At 39.4% G+C, this 16,634-nt stretch overlaps 1 protein-coding gene across 1 annotated transcript; it reads right to left on the reverse strand.

Moving 5' to 3' along the window:
• Positions 1–11,926: 11,926 nt before the first annotated feature.
• Positions 11,927–14,854, reverse strand: sod2 (superoxide dismutase 2, mitochondrial). The gene is made up of 5 exons (XM_067572380.1): positions 14,697–14,854; positions 13,915–14,120; positions 13,636–13,752; positions 12,675–12,854; positions 11,927–12,560 (listed from the first exon to the last, which is right to left on the reverse strand). Exons 1-5 carry the CDS (start codon positions 14,723–14,725, stop codon positions 12,415–12,417), a joined length of 678 nt encoding a protein of 225 aa, XP_067428481.1. The 5' UTR covers positions 14,726–14,854; the 3' UTR covers positions 11,927–12,414.
• Between the last annotated feature and the right edge of the window lie 1,780 nt (positions 14,855–16,634).

The raw sequence follows: 16,634 nt of genomic DNA on the forward strand, positions 1-16,634 counted from the left end.
TAAAGCAGACATGTGTCTGCATGCAAGCGTGGTATGGAAACTGTTTTGGTTTATTAGTATGTCTCTCTGTCTCACTCAGCTCATTTATAGAACTGAGAAAAGCTGACAGAGTTGACTTATTTCTCTTTGCCATGTGTTAGATGAAGGCGGAATATATGCGTTACTCTGTTGGAATTTATCCCCATATGTCTTTGGGCTATTAAGCAGTGCTTCTCAGCTGCTGTGATCCATCAAAGTCAATCAGCCTTGGCCCAACATTGGTGAAAACAGTTGTTGCAAATAGTTATTAGCATTTTTTAAACCTGCTAGAGTGCCACACAGGTAGAGCAGGACAACTCAGATGGCGTCAGGTAAGTCAACTGCTAAAAGGCGTACTATACAGACTTACTCGTGGCACATTGTGTTGTCCTACATGTCAAAACTCATCTGGTGCTCCGTGCAAGTTAAAACAAATGTGAGGAATTGTTTGCAAATGTTGTTTGACCCAGGCTGACCAACTCTTGCCTTGGGCTTGGTGAATTTTTCATTTCTCTCTCCTTTTTGTCTGTCAGTCGCCTCCATTTCCATCTGTCGTTGATGCTGTCTTCTTTTCAAGGGCAAATAAGTGTTACACCCTTCTGCCAGTGACTGAGGGAACAGACAAACAACACAATTAAACAATCTGGTTTACAGGCGGTAACTTTTAAGGAGAGACATAATCAGTCTGGTCCTTGTGCTCATGATAGATGTTGTTACATATCATTTAACTAACTGCCATAGGAAAGCACTTCAGGGACCAAATTTATTTATCCTCAGAGGGACACTGACAGATGTAGAGTAAACAGAAATACAAGTACTTCCCTCTGTGCTTACATACGCTGTTCATACGCCTGCAAAGACATCAAACTCAAACAATATAGGCACACAAACAATGCACAAACCCACAAACATGACCACATTCACCGCCTCTATGAATGGAAGTGATGCTTGATCCAAACATTGTGGTTTTCCAATGTCTTATAAATCAGAAAGTGGAGATTGAAAATGTGCATTTCTCTCCTCCCTTTTTGGCAACTGCATCAGGATACACCACTAAATCTGGATTTTTTTTTAAAAGGAAAAAAGAAAAACATCACATCTTGAAAAGCCATCTCACACCAGAGGGAAGTCATACATGGAAAATTTAGAACACAGTTTCCCGAGTAGGCGTCCAAGGCAATATTTTACTTAATGTCTAATTAATCACTGTGCATTAAAAAACATCCTCGACTGTGGAGATGCTGTGAAAGAGCAGTCCCTATACTTCTCAGGCTGATTGGCTCAGGCCCACATCTCTGGATGGAAAAGTCACATCACAGCAGGAGCTGCCGGGGCTGGCTGGCTGAGGAAAGACGACGGCCAAAATAATGGAAGCACATGGGAGGGACAAAGGAAGCACAACATAAAATGTTTGTGGATGTTGTACGGTGACAGAGCACTTGTTGTATGTGAGTTTGAATGTATGACTAGGGGGTGGTTTTCAACTTTGCAACTTTGACAATGTGGCTGCAATGAATGCTAATAGTCACAAATAGTGAATCATCTAGCAAATTTCGACATAACTTCATCAGGTGGCCAAAAACATGACACCAAATGAATGATGTTGCTCCATGTCTGCTGGATTTATAAATAGGCAACTCAGCCATTTAAAATTACAGACTTATACAGCTGCTCCTTGATTGTGTGTATCAAACAAAAACATGTAACCTAATGTATAATGATGACTTAATTTCTTACCTCAGTAACTTTGATTAAAAAAGAAAAATCTGATCTGCCCATTTTTCATTTATAGTGGTGAAATTTACTATATTACTATATAGGTTAAATCCAGTTTTCAATTCTATTTACTATGTGCGCTGCAAACTAATACGTCGTGCCTCCATTTAATAGTTATTTAAGCATTATAATCCTCAATTCACATTAACACACACACAACTGCACACACACGGTTTAAAGTGGAGTTCTGTCCATAACAAGGTCTGCCTTATACCGCTAATTAGGCGTTAAATAAATGACATCATGTTGATGGTAAGCACTTTTTCCTCATTTGGGGTGTTTCTATTGTGTGGGTGTTTACAAGAAACTTCCTTATAAACCCAGTTTGAATATGAAAGTAATTAGATGGATGTGTGTGCATGTGTGTGTGCGGCTGTGTGTGTGTGCACACGTTTTTGTTACCTCTTGGGGACCGTTTCCGGTATAAACACCAACCTTGTTGAGACCAGTAATCCTTTTAGGGACCAAAGCCCGGTCCTAATGAGGCAAAACGTCATTTCTGAGGTCCTGGTTAGGGGTAAGGTGTAAAATGAGGTTAGGTTAAGATTAGAGTTAGGCATGAATGGTTATGGTGGTTAAGGTTAGGATTAGGATTTGGGTTTGGCTTGTCCACAATGACTGGAAGTCAATACAAAGTCCTAACAAGGATAGCTTCACAAACTTGTGTATGTGTGTGTATGCGTGTGTGTGTGTGTATGAGACTGCATCTGCATTGCGTACTAGTCATATATGTAATACGCATTTGCAAATGTGCAGTGTTCATGGGTCTGAATAGATGCATATGTGTACAGACTAGTGTTAAGTCAGTCATTGATTGTGTTGAAGTAGTATGTGTGCATGTGTTTATCATAACCCCTGCAGAGTGCTGAGGCCCTTCATGGTGCCCTGGTTGGTAAAACATTGCGGCAGATGTGTGAGGATGAGGTCATTCACGTGCTGCCTTAAAGACTTACACTGATGCTGCATTACCTCACATGGACACAGAGCAGCAGAGGGAGGAGAAAGAGGGGGAGAGAAGTAGTGAAAGAAACAGACAGCACACAGGGAAGGCGAGAAAATGAATTACCTGCATCAGTGGCATTAATCATTAAAACTATATTTGTTTTGAGATTAACTACAGAAGAGAAGAACCCAGAATCCTTAAAGAAACAAGACTAACTGTGTGTTCAGACCATAGACGGTAGTCTATGGTTCAGACAGAATGCAAAGCAAATTTTAGATGAGGCATGATTACATACAAAGTCAATAGAGTTGCGAAGTGGGACGGGCCGCTGGTTCCCATTTCAAATGATCTCCTCAATTTTACTGAACATAGAAACTCAGGATTCTCCCAGATAACATCACCATCTTATAGGTTTATATTATGACCACCAATTATGACCACTTTTATGAAAAATAACTTTTTGTCCGTGATTTTGGCATGGTGGACAGCTAAGAATACTACAATACCCGTGAGCCTTGGCTGCTGTTGCTATGGAGAAGAAGCCATGGGTGCGAATCAGAGCGTAATGAATTCAAAACATTGCTGAATAGCCATAGTTGCTGAATTCACTCAAAAGTTAACCAGAAATTAAAAGTAAACTGATTCACTCTTTAGATTGTAAAATCAGTTTTCTCAATACCATAATCTTTAGCTTCTTGCTGCCGTTTATGTTCACAGTCTTGTACCTCCAACTTTTTACTAAAGAACCAGATATTTTCTAACGCAGTTGTTCATCTTTTGTACTGATGATATAACTGGGAGAGTTTCATGCCTATCCAAGCTGTAAAAGTACTCAAACTGTGCGTAACGTAAAGTTGTCTGTGGGAGAAATAAATGGGATTTTTATGTCCGGAACCAGGGTGCCCGAAATAGCTCCTCCCACTGCCCAATTCTATGCAAAGATGCTAGTTGATGCGAATTTGTTTGGGATGGCACAAATTGACGCAAAGGCAACATGAATGTGTGTACAAAATTTCATGGCATCCATCCAACAGTTCAGACGGTTCACTCACAGCCACATTCCACCTGCTGGTGGTGCTATATGAAAAAGTCAGGGGATCACCAAAGTCATTAGGATTAATCCTCTGGGGACCATGAATTTCTGCACAAATGTTCATATAGTTTTGTATAGTATAATAATCAATGGATATTTCAGTCTGGACCAAAGTGGTGGAAAAAGCCATCAGAGTCATAGAAGAGCTAAAAATGTAAGAATGAGAAGAGAAACAAGCCAGAGGACTAAAATACTGAAATGAACAAGGGGAATGAATGTAGGAAAGGAGGCTGTATTAGAAGGAGGAAAGGCAGTGAGAAAGTGGGTGAGTGTGAAATTAGCTGGGACAGCGGGAAAAATGCTTTGAGGGCTAAGGCGTTCTAACCGACTACTGGTTTGACTGCCAATATTGCATCTGTTTCTGAATACAGCAGTGACTATGGAAAATCCCCTGGCAGAGTGAATCTCCATCACACACATAAACACACACACATGCACACAAACATGAACATTAAACCTGCAGCTCTACACTATCTGTATCTAAATTTTGATCTCTTTTATAACGGACTCTAACTGTCACCTTTGCCCCCCCCAAGGCTTGCCCCTTCATTTCACTTGATTTTATCCATATTTTTTTCTAATTCCCACTTTTGGACACTTTTCTCTGTTATGTATTTCAAACAGGACTCAGTCCCGTGAGGGCCTGTGGCAGGTGAGTCAAGATGAGGGGAGGAAATGATTTTAAAGCCCTGAAAAGTCTCCCCTTAGACTAAAAACTCCTGTTGATGTCTTTGTTGGAAACTTTTATTTTGTCATACTCTCTGGACAAGAGAATCTACCATTGCGACATATGAAGAAACCAAAAAGTTGACCTCAAGTCTCCCCCCCCCCCCCCCCTCTTTTTTCAAAATACCTTCTGTTGTGACCCAGTCATTTTTTCCATGCCGGCTTCTGCTCCTAGTTTTCCATGTGGAGATGTGTTTAGACAGACAATGAAATATAACAGACCAAAATGATGAATGGATTCTGATGGACTCTTGCAAAAATACAGACAACCATCTCTTCTGTCCAGCATGATCTCATTATGTATGATATATGATGTAAGCATTTCAGATGATTAAAATAGCTTCCTATTGAATCCTACTATACATTGGGTTTCCTATGAGGATTCATCAAAGGCAGTTGTTTGATCTTGAAGATGTTTCACCAGATTTGGTGAGCAGTCCAAGACATGACTTTTTCAGCAACTTACAATGTTATCCTAACTTCCCTTCTCAGACATATTTACAACGTTCACACCTTTAAAGTGTATGCTTAAAAAGTATGCACGATGTACTAAACATGTCTAAAGGCAAAATGGTTACCTGCTCTAAATGGACACACTCAAAAGTGGGACAAAGAGCCTCCTCTCATAGAGAGGGGCCAGACACAATGAATCATACAAATGGGAACAACAGCACATACTTTTACTATTTCTCTTCAGAAGGATTCATTGTGTTGCCATCAGCTATACACACAAAAAGTGACAGAAGTAGTTGTGTGAAGAATGAAAAAAGAATCCTGTTTACTTCCTTTCTCATCTGCACATCTGGCCAATTGCTGCATAAAAATGGGCATCCTTGGCGAGTTGTTGTTTTCGGAAAGTGAAAAATATTCTCGGGCTAAACCCCCACAATTCCAACATCTGAAAGGAACAGAAGAGGGAGGTTTCAGATGCTGTTCGGCGACCCAACAAGCTCTTTGTCTTAAGAATATTGAGGCTCATGTGACACCCATGTGACCACAGTGACTGCCATTTGACTTCAAGGTGAGAACAACCCACAAAAGTTTAAATGCTCACAAGTCCATAGAGCTGATGAGGCCTCCTGAATGAGGTATCAACCCCAAACAGCAAACTGTGTGTCTAGATTCAGTACAAGAGGGTATGAGAATTGTTTGGGAAAGTGCTCTAATATTAGAATGTAAAAAAAACATTTTGCACTTGAACAATGGAAAGTTGACTAACATGATGAACAATTCTTCATGCATCATCAAAATAAAGGCCTGCGGGACTTATCTCACTTTATATTCTCACTTGAATGCATGTTTGTCAAAGAGCCTGTTTTCCAGCCAGTGTGTTATAAGGAGAATCTCTTTCATTCTCCAGGGAAAGAAATGTCTGCTGCTGCTGCTGCTGCTGCTAACACAGCCAGTTTTCCACAGTGTACTGGTAAAGGTTAAGAGGGAAAAATTGCCGACACAGCTCAATGCGTTGGCATATATAGAGGTGCTAATATAATTTATGTCTTGTTCCACCTCATATGCACTCAAGAACATGCAACTTTGATCAAGATAACATCGGTTTGGTTCAAAGCAAAAACATTGGTTACCGTCAACAATGTTCAAATATTTTTTGTTTGTACTTTTCCATCCTCTTGCTTTTATTTGTGGAAGTCACGGGCCTGCTGAACTGGGATAAGTTGCTTTGCTGTTGCTTCATGTTTTTCATTGCAGGACATAAACATGTATACTTTCATATACAAATTTGTCATAGATAGAAAATAATGATGCAATAGAAACATATACATTATTACACATACACATAAATGAAGCTAGAGCTAGAGTGATACATCAATCTGTATATCAGCTGATGTTAGCATGTTGCGGATATATATTATTATTGGAGTACGTGTCTACTGATAAACTGCAGTGATGAAATGCCAAACATACTTTTGTGGTAGTTTAGAAACAGCATCTCCAAACTAAAGCACAGCAGAGATTGGGGAGTGACAATAACAGTCTGCTCCTTCCAAAACCACAGTAGTAAAGAAAAAGTGGCCAGAGTATTGTCAGCTTCAATATACCATCGTAGTACAGAATGTTGTAGAAGTGCAGCCAGTAGAGTATCATGTGTAACAGTCCAAGGTATTTGCCAGAACTTTCTTTGCAGGCTTTGGTCTATTTAAACAAAGTTTACTTACTTTTATTGGGAATGGATTTGGTTTATTTGGTTTATTTGGTGATTGGGACCATAATGACTCATTGAAAAAATATATTGACTTAGTATTTTTAGAGAGAACTTGATGCTTTTTGAATGGGCGTCAGTTGGAGCCAGGGATTCTTTTGAGCCAGTGTCTAGCAGTCGCACTTTAAAGTACTTCCACATTTGCTTCAAGCCTGAAGTCGTGGTAGTTGCCGCTTGTGTGTGCTCTTTCTTTAGTGCTTGCCTTTAATGCAAGACTATATAACTTTTGAAAGAAGACATATCACATTCTTTTACTTACAAATGAAAAGATGCTTTCTTAATGTATAAAACACACCTGTGCTCAGTTCAGTACACTCTGGGGTTTTGCTGCTACAGCCTTACCTGGTCTGGTATGACAAGTAGCTTATGGTGGCTAATGTTGGCTAGGGTCAGAGAACTTCAGATAGATATTGTTGTAAAACTGACATTACTGAGGCAGCTGTACGAGCTGATGACTCCCTCTAGCACAGGCTACATTGGCTTACTTTAAGCAGCTCCACCTCTCTTCATCCCCACACTGCACATTCAGGCTTACTTTCAGACATTCAAGTCATTCTTTTAGCCCTTGTTGAATCTTGTTTAAGAGAGTGTTACTGATAAAATAACATCATTTATTCTCTGATATTTCTCAGCTCATATATTTCTTTCCTCCATGCTTCACTATTTGCTGAACTGGTGCCAAAGACTTCATAAACATCAGGTAATTTCTCTGCGGTCAACATGTGTATCCTGGTGAAATCTATACTACTGGAGCCAAAACTACGTTCAGATTGTTCTTCACATAGTCACCAAGAAACAGATGTAAACGTGTGATGCTCAGAGCCAAACAGGAGTATGTAAAATAATAACCTCAACTCTATTTTTAAATATATTCTATACCTAGCTCTGTGAATGAGGATGGAAAGTAGATTTTTTTTATCTTTTCTTTCCAAAAACACATATCTCTTTCACATGTTGCATTATCCAACAACTGGTAGAGTCACAAACATGTGATTTGAATACCAGTGATCACTCCTGGGTCTCCTATTCATCGTTTAACAAGACTATATCTATTTTAATTTGGTATTTCAGTGCAGTAAGGCCCCAAAACACATGGTGTTTTATAGCCATTGTGGCACTTCCCTGGATTTTCTAAGAAAGAGACAAAAGAAGCTGCCTCTTTCGCTACTGTCTGACATCTTCAGCCAGAGAGAATCCTCGATACCTGGAAATGAAGGGGGAAAAATATTTTTTATGTGAAAGTGGCAATGGAAGCAAATTGTTGCAAAAGGCCACCTGGAGAGCCTGATTTTAAATAAGACCATCATGGACTGTTTTTCCAGCTCAGCCCAACGGGAGCACTGTGCAGAAGGGATGGATGGCTCCGTCCCAGACAGGAAGTCAAATCTGCTGCACATGAAGGCACCTTATTGCACTATAATACTCTCGTCTTTGGGTATCCTCCAGATACTCTCCAATGCTTTTTAGTCTCTTCCCCTCTAACATCCTGAGTACCCAGCCAAAGAGGATCTGCTTGAATGCTGACTCTCACCAAAAGGATGAGAGGAGACGGCCAAATTTTGACAGAAAAACTTATCCGCTCCCTTGATTAAAACCAATGGGATTGTTCCCTAAAAAATGAAAAACAGGCTTAATTGCCTCGTTGAATAGTAGAGAAATGGAGAAGAAATGAAAACACTAAATACAGACACAACTATTTTCCAAACAACTATAAACAAGGTGTCTGGGTTATATAGTTTTTATGCTTCCAGTATCACTTATTCACGAGCCTGTAAACTGATCACTAAAAAGATTCAGAGTAAACGCTTTATGAGAATAAATATCAGCAATTATTGTTCATTTTATGGATACAAGCCTCTGAGGTCTACAGTTTGTGTCCTTCTATGAGCTACATTTGGCAGTTAGAGGAGTGTTTCATTTTTTAAAAGAAAAGTCACTGATCTCCGTGTGGATTTGTCAAACTTGGATCAATCCCACATAAACCCAAATGACCCCAGCCTTGCAGTGATTTATCACACTCTGCTGCCCAAACTATGTCCACGAGCCTTTCGACTGTTTTACTGGTGCAAGTGACTCTTACATAACGGCAAAGATTTAACCAGACATGGTCACGCCCTCTCGCTAAAAACAATCTTTTCCTCTCTTTCCTTTAATGCGTAGGCTTTCTCAGATACACATTAGAAGGTGCAGAAATGTTAATGCTCAGATGAAACACTAACAGAGGAGGCTCTTGTGGATGATTTTGTGTCTGCCTGGTCTTTAAAGCAGTTATGATGAATCAATCACTCTGTCAAGCTGAGGTATCAAAGCTTCCCACAAACCTCTGCTGCCTCAGACCTACTGAAATGTCTGGTTCCTGGCTCTCAGCACCTGGTGGAGAGCTCCCTCTCCAAAAACACTCAGACTCAGGCTCAGACCCAAACGGGTGCCCTGAATTTAGCTCCGTCACCCTCTTTGCCAGGAACAATGGACGACAAATGCTGGAAAGTTTTTACCTCCTTAATGTTGACACTCCACTTTTCTTTTTTTTTTCTTTCTTTTTTTAATGACTTTTCAGTCCAAATAGGACAATGACAGCACGAGCCAGGTCAAACAACACAAGCGATTCTCATCAGGGAACAATGTGGGACAGCTTTTGCAGGATGGACGGTAGTCTGGAGCCTAGAAATGTGATGACAAAGCTGCAAAGGCTTGGTGGAGGCATAAGAAAGATTGAAGACTCTGACCTTTATTCGGGAAGGAGTCATATGACAAGTATGCATAGCTTACATATCAGATTTGCTCAGAGGTAAATGAAAAGTTTTGATCTTTCACTGATGTGGCAGGAACCACAAATAGCAATCTTTTATTATTCATCTATACATTCATCTGTGGATTATGTGTTAAAAAAAAAACCCACACGAGACTAGAAAGCAAGAAAAACTGATCTTTGGAAATGTTTTTCTCTTTCTCTAACAAGAAGAAGAACAATAAAAATCTGTGTGTGTGTGGTAATGCCGGCCATGATTTGAATCAGTAAAGAATACAGTATGGGATGGGCACGCACTCTCACCGCTTATGCCCTGACAATGAAATTAAGGATGTGAAACAAAGCCACATGTGAGTCTCATCGCATGCTTGTGTGCACCCGCCGAGAAGCTGCACCAACAGCGGAGCTTGTATTTCCTGTGAAGTGTGTGTGTGTATCTGTGTGTGTTGGAAGAAAGCTAAACAAAACAGTCTACTTTGTTGCAAGTGAAAGCTGTTTCTGAAACTTATCAGCTATTAAGAACATGTGTTAAAACAGCAACTAGGATATCTAGGTACGCCTCCGTGTTATTATTAGACAGACACAAGCATTCGATGGAGACTGAAAATGGGATAAGTCATAAATTTCACTCTCGGATTTTTGTATGAAAAAGGGTTTTAGTTGCAGTTTTTTAAGAAAGAGCTCCACAGAGAGAAACAGAGAAGAAGAAGTGATGAGTTAAACTTTGTGACTGTGACATTTCCCCAATATTTTCCTCTCTTCCCTTCCAGAGGTTAAAGAAACTCTATCCTGAGTGAGTTCCATCTTTTTTATGAGTTGTGGAAGAGTAAAATAATTTTTGGCACGCCCAAATTTTTACAGAGCAAAAGTAGGCCACTTTTAGACAAACCATCATCTTATAAAGGGGGAGACTTTTAAAGGCTGGCAATGTCTTCCAAATGAAATGACTCAAGTTTATGCGCTTGTCTTTGTGGCACTGATAAATTTGAAGCAATCCTGTGCTGTTCATTCCAAAAGCAGTCTGAAGTCAGTTGTCATTAGCACAACTTAGCTCCCACACCCTTTCTGCTGCTTCTTTCTGCCACATCAGTAGCATTTTGATATATGTGTGATAAGTCCTAAAATGCCTGCAGGTCAGATTCAAAAACCATTATCCATGTAGCATTAGAGTCAAACTGCACCCATGTGTAATAAATATGAATGCAATTAATTAATGATACACACAATTCACTACAACCACGAGGCTGCTGATTCCAGTCACATGATTGGAGTCTGGTCACCATGTGCTTGGACTCACAGTGTTCACTGAAACCCAGTTCACCTCTACATCAGGGAGAGATCTGTGGAATGTGGCAGAATGATCAGTCCTAATCACTGACAGAAAGAGAGGAGCCACTTGGATGACACGAGAAGAACCAGCTGGAATCCATTTGCATAGTTAAACTCGTCCTTGATGTAATTTTGTGGATAACCGTCATTGAACATACAACAAACTAAAAAGTAACACACAACCTATGTCCTTTAAAGTACTGTGAGTGAGTCATGGATCAAGAGGTTACATAGGAAAGTCCATGTATGAGCCAGTGCAATTTTACTATAAATGCACTTGATCATAAAGTTTCTTGCAAAGAATATACAGGGCTTACAACTCCATGAACCAAAGACCATCTACAGTGAAAACCTTGGACAGCACTGCCCTCTTTTGGTAACACTGTAGACAAGCAGAGCAGATCATGGACTACAGTACAATATATATGCTGTAACTGAACACTAAAATTAGTTCCATATATCAACTCAGACAGGTTCAAGAGGTTTAAGACTAGACATAAAGGCCTGGGATAGTATTAGCTTTTCAAACAGACCTGTTTGCACATTTCATTAACTACAATTGCCTTTATCAGCAAGCACTGAGCTCTAAACCTTTTGACTGGATCGAGTCCAGTTTGGCTGTGCATTAGATAAGACACCCTCAAATCTAACATGGTAGAAAACCAAATGTTAATAGCCACTGTGTAGTACCATATGAGATGAAAGCTGAGGATTATAGCCAAAAAGAACTCTTTGAAGTTGACTAGTTCCTTAAATTGTAATTGTCTTACATGCTTCACCAAATATGGTAAAAAAAAAAAAGCTTACAGTGTTTAACTTGAACATGCCTCCAAAAACTGCTTTCTAGAAATTCCATAACCAATGTTAAGACTGAATAACATAACAGAAAGGTTGGAACTGTAACCTACAGTGCACGCAGCAACTATTATTCCTGAGCTTTTTATTTTATGTTAACCTTCTCTAACAAAGCTTTAATATGATAACATCTTTCTAACAATACTTTAAAAAAGCCACTTAGGGTCTTGGAATATCTATTGCTCATATGAAAGGAAGAATAAAACACAGACCATCAAGTTTGTACAATTGAAATCCTATAGTTTTATTATAATACATCAAAAACATGGACTGCAATAACATTAGCTGAATTTAGAGTGACTTATTCTGACAAATACACATCTCACTGAATATGCACTCTGCTTATGTGACATCTATTTTGATTAACACTAGCCAGCCTTCATGTGAAAGGTGGCCATTTTTGTGCGCTTTGCAAACAGACAGGAGGCTGGGAGCAGACCTGAGGTAAAAAGCACTTGCAAATAAAATTTAATGTTTGTTTCAGCCTGTGTAGGTGGAAGACAATGCAACCTGCACCAATGTAGAAAGTATTTTAAAGTTAATTTACCAACTTTAATTCAACTGACCAAGTCTGACTTATCTACAGTCTGAAGACAAAACAGCACCACCACTCCATGCTCCATACAAGGTAACTAATAATTATTTGCAACTACTATTTTATCCAGGTCCAGGACAGGGTGGTAGTGTGGATGATTAAGGATTAGACTCTACTTTTTGGCAGTCTGGAGACGCTCGCTGACGTTCTCCCAGTTGACGACATTCCAGATAGCCTTAACATAGTCCGGCCGCACATTCTTGTACTGAAGGTAGTAGGCATGCTCCCATACATCGATACCAAGGAGGGGGATGAGACCTGAGGGTCAGAGACAGGAAACAATTACCCTAACAGATCTTTTTCTTACGTGGCATCTGATAAGGGAGAGCTTGAAGAAAAATAAAAAAAATCACGTAGAGAGGATACACTGACCTGTGGTCCCCTGCAGAGGATCCTGGTTAGCACAAGCAGCGATACGAAGTCTTCCGCTATCCTTGTCAAAGCCCAGCCAGCCCCAGCCTGAGCCCTGCACTGCCACCGTAGCAGCAGTCATCCTCTCTTTCATCTTCTGGAAGGAGCCAAAGTCCCGCTTGATGGCCTCCATCAGCTCCCCTACAAGAAGTGACACAGACAGGTGCTACTTCACGGCCATGCTACATATTAACAGCAAGAGACGAGGACAGGAAGCTTATTCAGTACACTTAATTTGCCAATTCATGTTTACCGTAGTATCTGGAGAAGAGCTGCAGTGTCAGACTCATACCAACTGAGTCATTAGTCCTAGCTATGATTTTAGCCCACTAGGAGGCAGAAAGACTTAATAAAACAATTTTAGGGACGCATAAACCCTGACATAGTACCAGCTCTTCAGGTTGTTGTGGCAAACAAGTTTCAACTTACACATCAGCAAAATCAACATGGATACCACCCTGTGCCAAGTTTGAGGCCACTTGAATGAATTTAAGTCTAATAATTAACTTCCCTTTTGGCTCTGGTGTGGTATGCAAAACCATTTAGTTTACTGGCAGCTACACCTGCTGCTCATTTACTTTGTTGTTTTGTGTTGGGAAGGTAGTATATATATTCAGCTTGTCCGAGCTTGCTCACTGGGAATGGATGCATACGGTATGTTTTGCATTATTGTTTGGTGAGGGCCATGAGACTCAACCGTACAGTCTTTGTGAGGGCTTATAACCCAAAAACAATGACCTGCACAGAGCTGCAGAGTTGGCTGTTTACTTACAGTGGGCCCAGCACTACAAGCAGAAGCAACGCTTTTTACAAAGTCATGCGTCGCTCAGTTCAGATGTAATTTAACTACAAAACAAACACGTGTAGGACAAATGACAGAAGGCAAGCTGTTAAAAGTTTTGTGTGTGTGTGTACAACTTACCCTGTGGCTCGCCTCCACCATTTGGAGAGAGGTTTGTCCAGAAGATAGTGTGGTTAATGTGGCCTCCTCCATTAAACTTCAGAGCAGCCTGAAGGGCGACCTGTGATGTCACATCCCCTAAAATAAATCCAGGGGAATAAGCGAACATAAGACCTGTGACTGACATTGTTTGAGTCACACGATTATTACAAAGCGGCGGTGACATTATGTTTTTTCAACATAACATCTCCATATACAGAAGCAAATGACTGATTAGTTCATGTGCGTTTGTGCTGGTACCCTTTGCGAGCGCCTCTTGATATTTCTCCTCTGTAACGTTGAGGTTGTTAACGTATGTGGCATGGTGCTTGCTATGGTGCAGCTGCATTATCTCTGCGTTAATGTGAGGCTCCAGGGCACCATAGTCGTAGGTCAGGTCGGGGAGCGTGTGCTTCTGCCTTGATGCAGCTACCTGGTTTATGGTTTGGCTGAGGCTGGCTGCACACCTGAAACAAGCAAAGTGAAACAAACTTATGATGCCACCAGATATAACACACAGCTGTTAAGTCAGGTTTACTAGTTGCTTTATAAATATATAAAGAGGCAACAATAACAAGGACACAAGCAATGCCTGTGTGATTAAATCGCACAATATTAGCCCCACATAGCCTGGCACAGGTAGTATTATCGGTTTAAGTTGATACTATTTGATCAGCATTGAGCAACTGCCTTTATTTGACCTAAATTTTTTGCTGTTGATTCAGGATTAGCCTACAGTAGTGGGTAGATATTAGCTCAATGCGTTATATATGAGCATAAACGGTGTCTGACTAAAACAACATTCAGTTAAAATGTCAATAGAAATGTCAGTATAGCAGGACTACACGACTTTAAACACAATTATTTATTTGTGCGCCACAAGCTAAACTAAGTTAGCATCCAGGCTAGCTCACTGTTAGCTTTACACACACAACTGTCTCAAGTTCATGAACAACCGCTGCTAACACCAGTAAGCTATCCTCATCCCTTGTGCACTTTGAACAGAATAATGGCACTAGCTGGTACGTTCATATCAGTTTTACCTGCGTATTTGACCAACTCTGCAAAGCATGTTCACGGTTTGGCTCGCAGGCAACACAGGACAGAGTACAACTATCCTTCTTCTGATGAAACAGTGTAACTGCCCTTGAAATGTGCGATTTCAACCTGACAGAGCAGGCGACCGTACCATTACTGTCCAGTGGGGGTGTTGTTATGAGTGTGCAGGAATTAGATCATCCTCAACTGCTACAGTTGAAACCAACTCAGAAATATACATAGATAATATATAATGACATCTGTGGTGGAAACATCAAGATATATCGAAATATATTTAAATATATTTGCATTCTATTATGTATTTAACCCCCTTCACCCCTCTTGTATTACATTTTACAACTCATGGTTGGGCTTAATAAAACTGCATCTGATCATAAGTGCAGCAGAAGTGTTATTATATATCTTTTTGTACATGTAATGTACTTATATTTATAAAATACAATATATTTTTTAATCAGACAGAGTTGGGGCAAAATATATCATACATAGTAACGTGTAAAAAAGCCAGAGTAATTGTTTATAATTTGTAATATATAAAATAAAATAAAATCGAAGAAAGGCTAAACAATTACCAAAACTAATTTATTTAAATAATCACGTGAACGCCTCTTCGATCACATCAGAGGCAATGCCAGAGATCGTCTATATTAACTTAATGAATCACTGTGGAGTAAAACCAACGACAAAAAAACAAAACAAAAACAAAAACAAAACACAAAACAAAACACATTTTCAGTTTTTATTATTGTTTATTTATTTATTATTGTTGAAATCACGATTTACCAACAGATAAAGAGTATAATTGCCCTAGCAATTCATTTTGACTTTTGAAAATCTTGAAAATTGTGAATATAAATGTGAATGTGTCTGCAGGCCTGCTTGAAGGCCAAGAAATTATAAAGCTTGCCAAAAGAAATCAGGGTCCTTGCCAAATCACAATCAAGAAACTTCTCACGCTGCCAAAATGATAACAAATTTCACTATACATAAATCCACAATATCTCACACTTGCTCTGATGATTATGTGCACTTGACTTGATAAAGGCATAATAATAATAAATTACTCAGCTTTCATATATGCCTGAGCAAAAATGCGAAGCATCCAGCAGTGCTCCTTGTGCAAAAATCCACAACAAGCATTACATCCCAAACCTGCAGCTAACGATTATTTTCATCTTTGATTTTTCTGATGATTATTTTTTTGTCGTTTGGTCAAAAAATGTCGGAAAATTATGAAAAATATCAATCACTGTTTCTCAAAGCCCAACATGCAACCTAAAATGTTTTGTTTTGTCTCAACAGCCCACAACACAAAGATATTCAGTTTACTGTCATGGAAGACTAAAGAAACCAGAAGTGTCCCTTTTGTGCCAAAATCCACAACACACATTACATCCCAAACCTGACCTGTAATAAAATTTAGGGCTGCAACTAACGATTATTTTCATTTTCAATTTTCTGATCAATTTTTTGTTGTTTGGTCAAAAAAAAAAAAAAAGTCAGAAAATGGTAAAAAAAAAAAAAAAAAAAAAAAATCAACAAGTGCCAAAATCAACCAACAGCCAACAACCCAAAGATATTCAGTCTACTGTCAAGACTAAAGAAACCAGAAAATCCACATTTAAGAAGCATTTAGTATTTCCTCTTAAAAATGATTCAAAGCAATTAATTGATTATCAAAATTTGGATTATCAAAATATTTTTTTAAGTATTATCAAATAATCGACTAATTGTTTCAGCTCTAACAAAACATAAGTAGAAATAGGAGTAAATGCCTTGTCCGAATGGACTTTACAACTATCACCATTATTGTTACTTGAGTTGAAATGCTTGTTGAAGAAGAGCCACGTTTTTAGTATCCGTAAATCGCAGCGGAGTGAGAGCTCCTTTTCTCTTCCCCTATCTCTGGTCGCACTCTGCTG

The sequence above is a fragment of the Thunnus thynnus genome, chromosome 18, assembly GCF_963924715.1.
Source record: "Thunnus thynnus chromosome 18, fThuThy2.1, whole genome shotgun sequence".
NCBI classification, from domain to species: Eukaryota; Metazoa; Chordata; class Actinopteri; order Scombriformes; family Scombridae; genus Thunnus; species Thunnus thynnus.

What these genes read in the sequence shown, in the direction of transcription:
- sod2 (XM_067572380.1), bottom strand. Translation starts at nt 14,725, where the DNA reads ATGCTTTGCAGAGTTGGTCAAATACGCAG. An exon ending in AGAGTTGGTCAAATACGCAG is followed by an intron (nt 14,121 to 14,696) that starts GTAAAACTGATA and finishes TGCTTGTTTCAG; the next exon opens with GTGTGCAGCCAGCCTCAGCC. An exon ending in TCAAGAGGCGCTCGCAAAGG is followed by an intron (nt 13,753 to 13,914) that starts GTACCAGCACAA and finishes GATTTATTTTAG; the next exon opens with GGGATGTGACATCACAGGTC.